The sequence below is a fragment of the Solanum tuberosum genome, unplaced genomic scaffold (genome assembly GCF_000226075.1).
Source record: "Solanum tuberosum cultivar DM 1-3 516 R44 unplaced genomic scaffold, SolTub_3.0 scf00219, whole genome shotgun sequence".
Classification (NCBI taxonomy): domain Eukaryota; kingdom Viridiplantae; phylum Streptophyta; class Magnoliopsida; order Solanales; family Solanaceae; genus Solanum; species Solanum tuberosum.
In genome coordinates this window covers 710,595-726,796 of record NW_006239145.1, presented here as the reverse complement: position 1 = coordinate 726,796, position 16,202 = coordinate 710,595, and the positions used below count along the sequence as shown (strand labels likewise).

The following is a 16,202-nucleotide window of genomic DNA, read 5'->3' as shown; positions in this document are numbered from 1 at the left end:
TCCCTTTTCATGTGATTTTAGTTTAGGGGTAAAATCGTCTAAATAAGTTTCTTTTTAAAAAAAATCAAAAGCTAAAAATTGAATATTACCAACTTATTTTTAACTTTTAACTAAAAAAGAGCAGATCGAAACACTCCTCATTTCTTAGCAATGATAAACTTATTTTTAAATATATTTATGAAAGTTGTGTATTGCAATTCAAAAGTCATTGTTTTTTTCTTATTAAATTCCGAACTCTATGTTAAATTATTAAAATTAGATAATAAATAAATTAAAAGGAAGAAAGTCCTATTTATAGAAAAAGTTATTGTTTTTTTCCTATATAAAACAAAGATACAACTTTACATCTCAAAATAATTTTTTATGAAATATATTATCTCCCATGTTAAAAGAAATTTCATGTTTCTATTATTCTATATTTGATATAGAAATTTTTATTAAAATAATAAATTTGAAGTCATGTGAGTTGTTTGTGTGGAGTATGGAACATTGTCCTGTTCCTAACCCATGTTTTTCTGTGGAGTGTGTAACATTCGTCTTGTTCCGAATAATATCATGTTAGGCGGAGGAAAAGAAAAAATATTTGTTTAGGGAGAGTATATATTTTAAAATATATTCACATAATATTTTGTCGTGGTGAATTAAAATTTTAAAATGTTTGGTAAAAATTTCTAGACTTATTATTGATAAAAAAAATCAAAAATATTATTAACAAATATACAGGTTTTGAAGGAATTTTTTTTCCAGAGGTTCTATTTCAACAAATGCGGTTGTTATATTACTCAAAAAGAACTAGTTAATTGTTACATAGGGTTAATTTTATTTTAAAACGTAGTGTTATAATTATTATAAAGGTAAGAATAATGGTGTGTATCGGTTGGTTCGGTTTTAAGTATTATCGGTTCGATTTATCGGTTTTCGATTTTTAAATATGCTAAATCGATAACCAAACCAATAAGATATTTGTTATCGGTTTTCGATTTATCATTCTTTAACGGTTCGGTTTCGGTTGAACTAATAAAAAAATGCTTTCAAAACAAATATATGATTTGTCCAATAATTTGAAGCGAAATAAAAAAGAAAGAAATCAAATTGCTCATTGAGTGCAAAATTTCTGCTTAGTGTAGTAAAAGTATATCAAATACTCACAATTCACAACCCTAGTCGTTGTATAACCCTTGCCGTCGTTGTTGCAAACCCTAGCCATCGCCGTTCTTAGTTCTTTAGGTTTTGACGTTGTGAACCTAAAGACTAAAGTAGTACTAAAATCTAAAGGGTAAATGCACATACCAAAGTTAAGTAGTTTTAATTGTGTAGGATCCTTATAGTTATAGTCTAAGTAGTTTTAATTGTGTATGATCCTTATAGTTATAGTCTAATACAGTGATTATATTAATATATTTTGTTTGATATTTATGTATGACTAAAATTAAAATAGTAAATTATTATATTTTTAATGAGTTATCGGTTACCCAATAACCAAATATTAAAAAACGAATATCAAACCAATAACCTAATAGATTTTTTTTTATAAAACCATTAAATAACTATTAACCTAATAACAATAAACCAATAACACTTTTTTCAATTCGATTTTTCACGTAAGAAAGGATCCCTTCCAATTGAAGTGTCTCCAGTAATGTTTAATGACACTCTGGATTGCTGCCACGTGTCCATTCAAAGTTTATGGTTAAGATAATTTCAGAATGTAATGTTATTAGAACAATTAAAAATGACAATAATCTTTTGACCAGGGCTAATGACAGCCGTTAATCAGCCCCCACCTTCTTTATTATTTTGAAAAAAGTACACATAAAAGATATAATTACCTTGATGGACCATACTCAAAGAAATTATTGTGTCGTATGCGACCATTTGAGATTGGAGATTGTAGCTAATTTTATTTTTTTAAGAAAATATATTGAGTACTATTTTGTTTTTAACGATTTCCTCTACCAAAGAAGAGTGATGTCAAATAGGTGTATTCTTTTTTGCACTCGTAATTTTTTAACTAAAAAGTTGTATCATGTATAATTGGTGGAAAAGAAAATACCTCTAAGTAAAAATTAAATATCCTTATTTACTACTCACTGTAGTAGAATTAAGCTTGACTAATTAATAAAACACATTAAATTGTCTATTTTCAATTTGTGCAAGTAAATAATATCAAGGGATCCAAAAGATTTTCATTTTCAATATGTTCTTTTCAATTTGCACCATTCAAGATTGCATTTTTGAACTCTTGAAACATATATATATGGATCAATTCCCACTTAATACATTTTTCTTGGTGCACCCATATTCGAAAAATCCTAGATTCGCCTCTGGTTAAGCGGCGGTAAAGTTAAAAATTTCATTATGGGTGTTCAAGATTATATATATATATATATATATATTTGACTTAATTAGATTTAGGAATACATTTTTTTTAATAAAATGAAACTTCAGTGAAATTCTTGAAGACTAGGGTTCTTTTTATGTCATAAAGATACAATGATAATATTGAAAAGACGTGATCAAAGGTTTCAGGCTTTTGAGTTTAAAGGTTTTAGTTTTAGTATGACTGAGACAAAGTATGTGAAATGCAAATTTAGTAATGTGTCTTGTATAGCTGATATCGAAGGGAGGTTGGATTCTCAAGTCATCTCCAAGAAAGGGGGCTATTAATTCAAGGCAATGTGTCTCGGGAATTTCGATCATAGTCTAGAGGTTATTTGTGCCTTATCCCAAAATATTATTTCATAATATAATAATGTAGTTTTGTATAATTAAGAATAGCCAGATTCAAACTTCTATTTTTATCTTCTGATCCACCCAACCTAAATGAGTTGGCTTAGTAACCTTTTAAAACCCTACCATATTAAAGTAAGCCATTTTGCCTGTGCGTTCTGTTTTGTACTATTCGAATATGGATCTTATTTGCGAACTTTGAATAACAACTCAATTAAGTCAAGTCATAAACACATGGAATGTTTTCTTATTCTAAAGAAAATTGATAAATGATCATATCATTAATATTTTGTGGTAGGTAGTTTGTAAATATATATGAAGTGAGATTATCTTACGATGGAAAGCAAAACAGGATTAAAGGTTTTATATATTGAAAGTCGTGGTATTTTCAAGTTTTATTTAAAATTTGAATTTGATGGACATGTTTGTTCACGTGATTAGATGGATATTCAAAAGAGTCATTTTTTTCTGAAAATAAATTAGATCTTCTTTCGACTTTCATAAAAAAAGTGGCTAAGAAAATTCTACAAACATAAATATAGACATTTTGTTGTACCCCCAAAGGAATTGTTTGTACCTAATTTGTATACTAACAATATTTCTTTAAAAGAAAGTTGCTTTTTCATGCATCAAAATCATTGAGCTGGATGTGAAAAACTAATATAAACACATTTATATTGTTATGTTATATAACAAAGTAAGACGTTCTTATTCTTATCTTAGATGCAAATCGATTCTTTATTTTACTAAAGTAAATATCTTACTCCTTATATTTTTAGTTTTCTTCTTCCGAGTTCACAATGAGATTATACATATATTTCAATGGTAGTAAAGCATTAAAACAATAAGCTCAACAATATCAACTAATATGATAACTTAGTTTCGTCAATTCAATCATTTACTAAACAATCAGGCTTTATCCGTATAGAACAAGGACGTTTAGCCGATAAAGAACGAAATGCGGGAAATGAAAGAAACTGTAAAATCTAAGAATAAGGAAGTAAAGACAGAAGCCAGACACAAGAATGGAACTAATAGGCAATAACGACTATATTAAAGCAAAAACCTCCTATTAAGAATACCAAACAAATACCTAAACTATAAAGGTACACCCTCAAGAGGAATGATCCTCAAGCAAACAATCTCATCAAACATTTCCTAACAACTATGGTCTTAGCCTCAAACTCTCTCAAGAGTTACACTCGATTCATGAGAATTCTTCATATCAAAATAATCTAACTCTAAAGGAGATATTCTCCATTATTTATAGCCTAAGCAAGTTATTACATAAATACTCTTAATGAAATAATTCTTAGTTAAGGGGCTTGCATTTCAAAAATAACCATTTTTGTATTCATAGCCTCTTTCTCCCCACTTTGAGTAGTCTTCCATATAGATCCTTGTACTTCCATTTTATTACATTCTCGAACTTCATACCTTTGTTCCAAGAGTCCTCCAAGCCTTACACGGATTGTATCTATAGTAGTAAAAAATAAAGGCCTGAATAATTAAGTTCATCCGGACAAAGACTTGACCCGTTGCCCAAGTAGATCAATGCATCATTCAGGTTTGCGCGCCGCACCAAGCAGTATCAGCTCATAATTAAGAATATTCATCAAAACATCCTTTCTCATGCTAGGCCAATAAAATTTTCCATACAATTATCGTCCTCAAAACAAGGCTAATAGAAATATGGATAAAACGTGACAAGCAGGTGTATAAATATGTCTAAGATCATGCCCCTTTACATTAAGTCTGAGCATGTGTATTGTATCAAATCTTATGCCAGTTATCAAGGAAGTGATGGGTTGGGCTTTTCCGGAACCCTGAGGCCTTATAATCCCACTTACGTAAGAAAATATTTATCATTTATAGTCTACAAAATCAAAAGTAATTACTCACACAAAATGAAAATAATTTTAAACAAAAAAAATTCACTTGCTCTCGATATTTACACCAAATTAAGTACATTAGTTTATTATTAAGGGAAAACTTAATAAATATACTATATTAAGAAAATATTTACCATTTATAGCAGTAACATCTTCTTTTCACTTGATCACTTTTAATACATTTATAATACAAGTTTTATTGATGAATAATATATTATCACACATTTTTAATACACTTATAATACAACGTGCAAATTTCTTATCAAACAAGCATAATATATTTTAAAACAATTATAATACATACATAATTCACTTTAATTTTAATACATATTGCAGATTTATCATAGTATTGTTATATATTGCTATAAATGGTAATAAATAAAAAGTATCACTAAAATCAGTAATTATTTATTAAAAGATACCTATTCAGGTAATTTTTCCTTCAAATATTGGTTATAAACCTATTTACAATTTTTTCCCGTGTGCAAGAAAAATAATGATTTTTAAATGAGATAAGGGTCAAAAACACACCTAAACTATCCTTTTTTTTAGTTTCATACATACACTATTGAGAGTGTGAGTTTCATACCTAAATTGTCACTTATTAGTTTGAAAAACACACCTCTCTTTTATCACACTCTCATCATGGTGTGTGTAATGCACTCTCTTTTTTATTTAAAAAAATTATCACATCACACTCCACATGGACAAAACGTTTCACCTTGACAAAAATTAAATAAATTATTAATATAAGTTAAAGTTAAAGATTAAGGTAATTAGGAACTGAGGGTTAGAATTTTTTTTTTAGAAAAAATATCAAAAAATTTATAGGAAAGAGTGGGAGAGGGGGTGAGGTCTGAATTTTAAAAAATATTTTATAAAAGAATTTTAAAAAATAAAAGGACGGGGGGATTGTGGGGGGGGGGGGGGGGGGGGGGGGGGGGGGGGGGAATGGTGGAATGTGGTGAGAAAAATATTTTAAATTTTATTTATTTTGAATAGTAATATTGTACTTTAATCTTTAGTTTTTAACTAACAGTAATAGTTTATTTAATTTTTGTGAAGGTGAAATATTTCATCCATGTAGCAATGTTTTTGTAAATAAAAGAGATAATGTATTAGACACACCATTGAGATTTGTTTTTCAAACTTATAAATGATAGTTTAGGTATGAAACTCACATTCTCAATAGTTTAGGTATGAAACTAAAAAAAAGGAATAGTTTAAGCATGTTTTTGACACTGATCTTTTTTTAAATTGAGCTTCAATATCTTTGCAAGAAGAAGCGCAAAATAAGAAATTCGAAGGTTGCCCCTGCTTAAACTTTAAGGGGTTATTTAGTAGCTGATTTGAAGATAAGTTATACCGGTGTTAAATTCTGCATAAGTAATACTATATATTATAACTGATTACTAGAAATTTGATTTGCAATTTAAAAATCCACATAACTACTACATGTATAAGTTAGGAGGAATTTTATGTATTATTTTATGTAGGTTATACATGAATAATAACTAAACCTTGCATAAATAAAGAGAAAATGCTCAAATATGTCGTCAAACTTTGAGAAAAGGTTCATCTATGCCATTTCCGTTTGAGTAAAGGCTCATCTAGGCAATTATTTATTAACTGATAATACATCGATTTCAACTAGATCCTTAGAACTTCGATGGCCTCATGTCTACTTAATCTAGTACATAATAGCAAAGGTTGCAGCTTATATATATCTACAGAAACACTATGTATACTATTCCTAAAGCTCTATCTAATACTAATATTTACGTCTGTAGAAAGATTTCCACATCAGTTGACGAGTTCAAGGCTTCATATACTGGTATGGAGGTGGAATCATCTTCCTCCCTTGACAGCCTGCACAACATTCATCTTAGTTGAAGCTCTTCCGAAAAAATGGGATGTAAATACATGCATTATCTTTATCTATTTCCTGCACTATATGGAATCCCAAAAGAGGAGAGGACGAAAACATCATAATCTTTTGTCGTACACCTTGACGTGTGTTTTTTCTGATCTTGTTCATTCTTTCTTCATTGTGATGCCTAATGTTTCACTCTATTGGATAATGATTAGTAAGTGAAAGGAGAAAATTTTCGTTTCCAGGTTCACGAGGTAATAGTACTGATAAAACGCACCTTCAAAGTCCCTCAGTTTGAGTTCACGCCACTCTTGGATCATAGCGCAACAGCAACAGATAAGATGAGTTAAGAAATCATCACATGAACCTCCCTGAAAACAGAACAAGTGACATTATATTGTTATCAATCAACAGCCCATATACTTTTTTCGTTTTTGCCCCACCTACTCTGAAGCAAATGCCTTAAACGGACAAAATGTCAACAATGGCTAGACACATCAGTTCCTACTCAATTGAATCTAGTAGTTTCTCAATCTACGTCTCTGAAGCAATTCGTCACCTCGCAAGCATCTCTTTTTTCTAGGATTACCTCGTCCCCAAAATTGACATGCTGTTCTGGTGCACTAACCATCTTGTTATGGCAAATTAAACAGAGGTAACTCCGGTAAATATCGAATGCCTTATGCACCACAATATCTATTGGATGGCATGTAAGTGGCACGTTTAAACTTAAGTGACTATCGAATGACATATAATCTTCAAACATTTGGAATAGCGATACATTTAAATACCTCAATATTGAAAAGTCGTCTCAGGCTTCTTCTTACACAACAAGTATAACAGCAACAACCACAGAATAAGGAGTATGTCAACAGATCATTCAGTGCATGTTCACGAGCTGCAGCAACAATAGAAGTGTAAGAGTCTGTGATCAGTATTTCCCCGGAAGGAACCATTTTACATGTTAATAAAGAAGTAGATAGATCAACAGAATACAAAGGCAGGTCACCATTAGTCTGTGCCACATGCCAGTTTGTCTCTCATGTTAATTTAGATAGTCCTCTGACCCCATTTGTGGGATTACATTGGGTATTATGTTGTTGTATTGTTTAGGACTAACAAATACCACTCACTCTCTACCCCTGAAAAGAAACTGACATTATTTCAGGAGTATTGAGAAATATGGAAGAAGTTCCTCTAGCTAGGGGTTCCAGTCAATAGGCAGAGCCACATTCAAGTAAGAGGATTCATATGATAATTCTTGCTCAATTTTTTTTATTTATTTATTATACATGTATTTCGAGCCAAAAATAAATAAAATGTATGATAAATACAAGGTTTGAATTCCCTTGACTAGAAAGGAAAACCTTATATAAGTTAATTTTGATAAAAGTTGAATCTCCCTAATGAAATTTCTGGCTCCGCTACAAGTATCAGCGAACAACAAAAATCAAGAGATGAAGTGGATATCTGTATTGAACTTGGTCTTACTTGTAATTTAGTACACGATGTGTCAGTGACACTTACTTATTTTCCCATGCGAAACCAAACTAGCAATTCTTGAAACCATGCCACATGGATAGATGCATGCCTTGAAACCTGTTTAAAGAGAATGAGAAGAAAGGTACTTGAATTTAGTTGCAGGAGTACAGAAGCAATTATCTGATATTGATATTCATGATAAGCATGATCAACAATATCTTTCCAATAAAGTGGAACTTAACTAAGATATGTTAACTTTATGCTTAAGAATTTTACATATGACCTATGAACAAAATAACCGAAAAATCAAGTGGTTGATACAGCAGACCTTTTCCAGTAGTACGAATCGCTACCATATGATTGATAAGCAAGTACAGATGCAGGAAAGGATAAACTTCCTATGGATAAAGGAATTTATAGGAATAAAAAGTTCTATGAGCTCACATAAACAGGGTTCACTGCAACAGTCAAAGAGGTCAGTTTGCCACTTCGATTTTTCTTGATGTTCAGCCTGCGAGGCATTTACCATCTGCACCTGGCCAACTTTTGCAGCTGATACCCACCTGTGGCATGAAACTGATTCTTCAATAGACTGAACATGCTGGAACAGTTCCTGAGTACTCAGTGCGTGGTACATAAAACTTTACCGAGTTCCTATGTAAGGTTGCGTGTTGAGGGCAAGAAACTTTTCAGCTGGGACATTAACTACATTTTGTGTCACGTCAATAAGATGTTCAATGATTCTGCACTGCTTGGGATCATTGTTTGCTTGTGAGAGGTGCAGTTCAAGATGTAATTTCTCCTTCTCCTCCTCGAGAGCCTCATGGAATCTCAAATCAGGATACCTTCTAGATAGTGACTTCTCTAATACATTTGCATCTTTCTTTGATCGATCAGGTTTCAGTACTGCTCTTTGGGCCTCAACATCCTCTTCATCTAGAGTGTATTCACGATGATCACCTTCTACAACTTCCAAGCTTTCGTGCACATTCTGTAACATTATTACAAAGCTGTTTTTGATGTTGAAGAAAAGTTCGTGAAACTTCTGACTTAGATGAAGTGCTCCAGATTATTGAGAGCTAGTGCACAAGCATAACAGTCCAAATTAAAAAAAATAAAAATGTGTTCAACAGGCAAGAATCCTCAAATAGAAGGATGTGTTTTGGAAAATCATGCCAGGAATTCCTAGAAAGTATACTTACAGATGGAAAATCATGACAGGAATTCCTAGAAAGTATACTTACAGATGGAAAATCATGACAGGAATTCCTAGAAAGTATACTTACAGATGGAAAATCATGACAGGAATTCCTAGAAAGTATACTTACAGATGGAAAATCATGACAGGAATTCCTAGAAAGTATACTTACAGATGGAAAATCATGACAGGAATTCCTAGAAAGTATACTTACAGATGGAAAATCATGACAGGAATTCCTAGAAAGTATACTTACAGATGGAAAATCATGACAGGAATTCCTAGAAAGTATACTTACAGATGGAAAATCATGACAGGAATTCCTAGAAAGTATACTTACAGATGGAAAATCATGACAGGAATTCCTAGAAAGTATACTTACAGATGGAAAATCATGACAGGAATTCCTAGAAAGTATACTTACAGATGGAAAATCATGACAGGAATTCCTAGAAAGTATACTTACAGATGGAAAATCATGACAGGAATTCCTAGAAAGTATACTTACAGATGGAAAATCATGACAGGAATTCCTAGAAAGTATACTTACAGATGGAAAATCATGACAGGAATTCCTAGAAAGTATACTTACAGATGGAAAATCATGACAGGAATTCCTAGAAAGTATACTTACAGATGGAAAATCATGACAGGAATTCCTAGAAAGTATACTTATATGTAACAGTTTTTATCTCGAATTTACTCTAAAGGATTGACATCTTTTTATATCTAGAAGCACGTTGATCTTAACAGTCAAAGTTTATCCTTAGTGACATCTTCTTACAGGAATTCAGTGTAGGAGTGATTTATCCCCAAACAGGACAATTGAGACTCAAAGTACCTGCATTCGAAACTCATGGACAATGGAAATCAAGGGAACCAGCTTCAGGTATCGATCAATCTCACTCTGAACCCGTCGAAACTGGTAAACTACGTTCCATCCCATGGCAAGCATGTAAAAGTAGCTCTTTTCTCTGCAACTGTCCACCAACTCCAAAGCTTTTCCAAGAGCCTCCTCTAATCCTTCAAGCGGCTCTGCTGTCGCCGACATCTTCATAAGGTCCGTCGATTTTAGCTTCTCTAATAGGTTCCCGATCAGTCTCACGTGCTCCGCTAACTGCTCGCAGTTCCTCTTATGGGTAGTTGCATTTTTGGATGCCGCGATGATTAAATTGATCACTCCTAGAGCGTTCACACCTGCTACCTGAGCAATGTCTTCCATCTTCTTCTCCAAATACTTGGAATAAGGTGTGAATGCGTTAAATTTGTTTGGGTTTAGTTACATTGAAGGTCTTTCAACCATTTGGGGTTTGCTTTTCTACTTTGATTTGATGATCGAGAAAAAGCAGAGTCTACTGTGGCGCACTGTGCTTGCGAGGGAAATTGAAATTGTCGGTGTGCAATGAAATCATTTAACATACGTCGGTTTTTCTTTTGAATTTCTTTGAAAAATACAATTATCTAATAAAATAGGTATAAGACACAAGTATTTTTAGATTATGACCGAAATTTCAGACACATACTTTACCTAAACTAAGGTCATATTACCTCCAAATTCATATTTTTTTTAAATTTTATATACCTTTTGGCTTACCTAGCACATTTCGTGACTCCACATAATTGAAACGCATGAGAGATGTTTGGATGCCAGTAAATAAAAAAGATGTACAAAATTACAAAAAAAAAAAGAGTTCGAAGAAGGTAATAAAGACATTCGTTTAGTTAAGGTGTGTCTCTGATATTTTGATCATAGTATAGGGGATACTTGTGCCTTATCCCATAAAAATAATATAAACTTTACATTACAAATCTTTAATCCAAAACACAATAGTCCATTTTAATAAGAAAAAAATTGTTGTGATTTAGGTAGCCATGTTTTTAAGCTTTTAGTCACATAACGACAATATTTTCTTACATTGCGTGTTTATCAAATGGTCTGAATAACTTACTTCAAAGAATTTGGAATAAGAAATCTAAACCTGTCAATTGAGTCGGCCTGTCTGGTTTCGACCCATTAAGGTCGGCCCAATAACGGCCCAGATTTGGTAAGGTCGGGATTGACAGTCGGCCCCTTATAATAGTGAGATGAGCCGGATTAAAATTATGCCCATGCCTGTACTTGGTAAAGGACCGATACGCGGCCTACCGGTGCACCACCCAATAAGTAAAAAAAATAAAAATTTATTGGGTTATATCCGTTAAAAGTGGCCAAAATGACATTTTTAGAAAGAAAAAAAAATTAATACACAAATTTTTTTCTATAAATACCAACACATTTTTTTATGTTTCCTACATCAAATCTTCTAATTCTCTCTCAATTTCTCAATTCTCTCTTGTGATAACAATTTTATATTATATTTTGCAATTAACAATATCAAGTGAAAGTTTTCAACTTTCAAGTGTTCAACATTTCATCAATTTTACGGTTCTTTCTTTAATTTTGAATTCCGACAACTTGGTATATTTGTTCCTTCTCTTGCTTTTAATTAGTATATTAATTCTGAAATATTTAATCATATTTTTTTTTGTTTATAATTTGTATTATTTTAATTTGCATAATAGAAATAATAAAAAAAATGGGTAGAAATGTTAAACTTTGTGTCCTCGAGGTATTAGTGGTAGTAAGAAAAAAATTTCCAGTAGATGTAGTACAAGTAAATTTTATGCTCGTATGCTTAATGCACCACTTAGTGAAATTGGAGAAACAACTGTAGGTGCACACGATATGAATGAACGTGATTTACAAGAAAATTACGGTATAGAAGAACAAAATGAGGTAGAAGTAGAACAAAATAATTGTGATAATAATGATGATGATGTTACACCAACTAGTCCTACTATTATTATCGGTAATACTCAATCTAGAACTTGTAATCTACCTCCACTATCTGTAAAAGAAAGAAAAAAAAACTAGTTTAATATGACATTATTTTACTCGAGTAGTTAGAATAACTAAAGTTGGATGTATTTGTGGCGCACTATTTGAGCATAAGACCGGGGGTAATAAAGGTGGGACAAGTTATTTAATTAGACATCTAGATGATAAACACCCTGATTAGAAAGAACGAATAGAACAAGACATTGATTCCACTGGATCAGTCCAAGGTAGATTGAGCCCACAGATCGAAAAACTAATTGAGACGTATAATAAAATGAGGGATCGTGAAGATCGAGTTAGCAAAAATGATAACTTATGGTTGTCTACCTTTTTCATTTGCTTTTTCTGATACTTTTATTCATTATATACAATCAGTATATAATCCCATGTTTAAAGGTATTCCTAGAAGTACTTGTCGATCAGATATTTTTAGATTTCATGGACAATATGCATACTATTTACGTTGGTTATTAACAAATCTTCCATGTAGAGTTTCTCTTACTTTTGTTGTTGGTCGTGCTATAAATAAAAATGATTATTTAACTAATACTTGTCATTGGATAAATAATGAATTTGTCATGCAAAAACGTATTTTAGCATTTCAATATGATGAAGACCTTAAACATATTGCACAATTTATTTCTAAATCTATATCTATGGTTGCAAAATATTATGGTCTTAAACACACAATTTTATGTATTGCTTTTGATAATGCATCTAACAACACTGTTGCTATTGATTCATTAAAAGTCGAGCTTAATCCCCCTTTACAAGATATTTTTCATATTAAATGTGCTTGTCATATATATAATTTAATTGTAAAAGATGATCTATATTATTTTGAGCCGACAATTGAAAAAGTTAGGCATGTTGTGTTGGGTTCTGAAGGGTGATTAGGGCGTCATGCGGAAGCTTGCAATTTGCAAATCATATGGTTGATAAATCAGATAAGAAAAACTTATACTAAAAATCAAAATATTATTATATCAAAACTAATATAAGAAAAACATTGAAACTTTAGAGAGAATAAATGTCCCCATAAACAAGACTCTTAAACGACTACATTGCGGATGTTATTGTTATTGTGTCAGAAGAAACAAACCTATATTTATAGAGTCCTAAAACCTTTCCTACTAGAAAAGGAGTCCTAAAAGGAGAGAATAAACCAAATATAAATAATATTATATTTTCCTTTCAAGAAAAGTAAAAACATTAATGGTAATGTTTTGTTTTTTCTTTAAGGAAAAATAAATCTTAAATTATGGTAAGAAAATCAGGGCAAAACCCTAACATGTTATTGGTTTTATTCAAGGAAATAATAGAAAGGTTATACTTAAAGAATTTAAAAGAAAATGTGAGGAAAATAATCTTAGAACAAGATTAATGCCCGAAGAAATAGAGACTAGATGAAATTCTACATATGATTTTTTAAAAACTTGCTACATTTATTAAGTGCCTATAAGTACAACTTTTAATCAATATGCATATAAATTTCCCGAAATCATGTTGCAAGAATCTGATTGGGTTAAAATTAATGATGCTGTTTTTTTAGAAAAAATTTATGGCTCTATTGTTGTATTTTTCAGTGCTTATTATCCTACCGTTTGTAGTATTTTAACTTATGTAGCCGACCTTGCTATATTGCTTAGTGAATATAAAAGTAAAGAAGATTATACAACAACTATTATTGAAATGATTGAAAAATTTACAAAATATTTTTTTCCTATTCCTCTTATTTATTTGGTTGGTGCTATGTTAAATCCGTGTATTAAATATGCTAGTATGTCTGAATTTGTTCGTATTATATATAGTGCTTTAGAAATTCAAATTGATGAGGAACCTAGTATATTTGTAACGACCCGTTAAATTATTTTGAGTACTAAAACTATTTAGACTCTTTCCATTAATTTTAAATGGTGATTTTGAACTAGTTATTTAACTGCAGTTATTTAGTTGACGGGTAATTGGTAAAAAATTAATGTTTTGTTAATAGTTAATGAGCCAAGTTTGAAATTTATATTCAATACCTTATGTCACTTGATCTATGTAGAAATAAAAATAATAAAATTTAGTGATTTCAGTACATAATTATTTTATTTAAAAAAGAAAGGAGATGACTGAAAACAACATAAACCCTACCTGCGGCGTCACAACACGGTGGTGTCCTCAGGTAATAATTCATCAAGCTCCAATATTATTTTATACATATTAATGGTTGGGGGAGGGGATTTATATTATTATAATATTATGATTAGAAGAGATCATGCGTTACAGGTGAGAATAATGTTAGCTTTAGGTTGAGGTTGGGGGACAAGGTCTGTACTTAATAATTACCTAATAATTACTAAGGAAATAGAGGTGCAATTGGTAGATTATTGAGGGCTTAAGTTATCCATGACCCCTTATAGTTGTCCGCATAATTCACTTAGACATCTTAATTATAACTTGTATCAACATTTAAATTATTCAAAGCCTTTACCTATTAAATACAAAATGCTTGTGAGGCAAAATAAGTGTAGCTCACTCTCGTTAGGCGCGTGAGTAGATTCCAAAATTTTATAATTTTTTGTTTTTGATAAATTTATCTTTTTTACACGTGGCATACAATAACTAAAAAATAATAATTTAATTAATAATAATCTTATATTTTTTTTAAAAAAAGCCACCCCACACTTCTTTACCGTCTTCTTCACTCCCTTTTTACAAAATCTATGTTCTTCCTTTTGGTTCCATTAATTTTCTTCTTCATTTTTTGTTTAAGGAACAAATTGAGTCTGAAGAAATATATCAGGATAGATAGAATATGTTCTTAGCGCCAATATCATTGTCGAAAGAACATCAACTAAAGAAATAATCAGCCAAAACAGAAAAAATCAAGAGTTTACTGATAAAGATTGTCATTGAAGTTGTAGAAGAGTATTTCATCAAAAAAAATAAAAATTAGATTGCGTCAAAAACAATTCCAGCGAAACTCTACTTTTTCCGGCAAGACTAATACGAATTTGATTTTCTTTTATAAAAAAATATTAAAAAATCAAACCATAAAGAACCACAACATAGAAGAAGAAGAAGTAGAATATACAAATCTGAATTGAGTTTTAAAAAGAAAGTGAATTTAGGAGTGGCGGCTGTGTTCTGAGAAGAAAAGGGGAAGATGAACACGGGGTGGTTGCGTGGGTGGGTGGGGATATTGTGCTTAAAAGAAATTGGGGAAGAATGATTTTTTTCTTTTCCTTTTTTTTGGGGGGGGCTAAAAACATAATTTCATTTTATTTTTTTCTTGAATTGTTATTATGGGTCCATGCCACATGTCTTTTTTTTTTATTGGTCACTATGCCACATCATTCGCGAGTGTATAACACACCCTCTCTATTTTTAGTTTATTGTCATAAAATGTTCGATAGATATATTTTTTAACTAATAAAGATGTTCAATTGGAACAAGCTTAAGATAAAGTGTCTAAGTGAATTATGCAAATAACTTTAAGGGGCCATAGATGACTTAAGCCTATGTTTGAGATTAATACATAGGAATATCATTAGGGTGCATTTTGTATTGCAGACGAATTTTGTAGGTGCTTTAACTAGTGGCTTCAGCTTTAAATTGTATAATTCTATTATTATATTTTAAACTAAGTTTTAATATATTGAGATAGGTAATTAACTATTAGGTGTATTGCATTATATGAATTCTATTAGAGTTATATTATTTGGAGGAATTAAGACTTAATCCTAAACTTGAAATTTAAGAAATATAGGATTTGACCTATTAATTGAGATCGCGATTGGAACTTGATTATAGGATTGAACGCGTTTACTTATGAATTATGTATACTTGATAGATTGGGAACGTTTTAATGCATTGAAGAAAGGAAAAAGCATTTGAAAATTAGCTTGCTTGACTTCGATTCTTCGGTGGAGATAGGTTATGGTTTATTCTATGTGATAGACTCTTAATAGCGATTAATAGTCATTGAGTGATATTGTGAAGTTTTCTATGTACTTGGTTGTTGTGGTTTGGATAATTCATGTGTTGTTGTGATTGGTCTGTAATCCCAAGACCGTGAAATCCATAATCTTGAACTTGATCTATTAAAGTGATATCTTGAATAAAGAAGGCTTAATGAATTATTGTTAATGAACTAGAAAG

The 16,202-nt window shown here is 31.1% G+C and overlaps 1 protein-coding gene across 2 annotated transcripts; it reads right to left on the bottom strand.

Moving 5' to 3' along the window:
* Positions 1-6,150: 6,150 nt before the first annotated feature.
* On the bottom strand, positions 6,151-10,575 carry LOC102579783 (protein MID1-COMPLEMENTING ACTIVITY 1-like). Of its 2 annotated transcripts, none has more exons than XM_006356410.2 (7): positions 10,017-10,575; positions 8,625-8,968; positions 8,422-8,540; positions 8,023-8,094; positions 7,287-7,393; positions 6,773-6,866; positions 6,151-6,491 (listed from the first exon to the last, which is right to left on the bottom strand). In XM_006356410.2, exons 1-7 carry the CDS (start codon positions 10,395-10,397, stop codon positions 6,439-6,441), a joined length of 1,170 nt encoding a protein of 389 aa, XP_006356472.1. In that variant the 5' UTR covers positions 10,398-10,575; the 3' UTR covers positions 6,151-6,438. The 2 variants fall into 2 exon arrangements, with proteins under 2 accessions (XP_006356472.1, XP_006356473.1); XM_006356411.2 differs by having other exon boundaries at positions 8,625-8,987; positions 10,017-10,130.
* Positions 10,576-16,202: the final 5,627 nt, after the last annotated feature.

Excerpts from the sequence above, each read along its gene's own strand:
- LOC102579783 (XM_006356410.2), bottom strand. The coding sequence starts at position 10,397 with ATGGAAGACATTGCTCAGGTAGCAGGTGTGAACGCTCTAGGAGTGATC. Across the intron at positions 8,969-10,016 it reads TCCATGAGTTTCGAATGCAG|AATGTGCACGAAAGCTTGGA; the intron begins GTACTTTGAGTC and ends ATAATGTTACAG. Across the intron at positions 8,541-8,624 it reads CAACCTTACATAGGAACTCG|GTGGGTATCAGCTGCAAAAG; the intron begins GTAAAGTTTTAT and ends TTCATGCCACAG.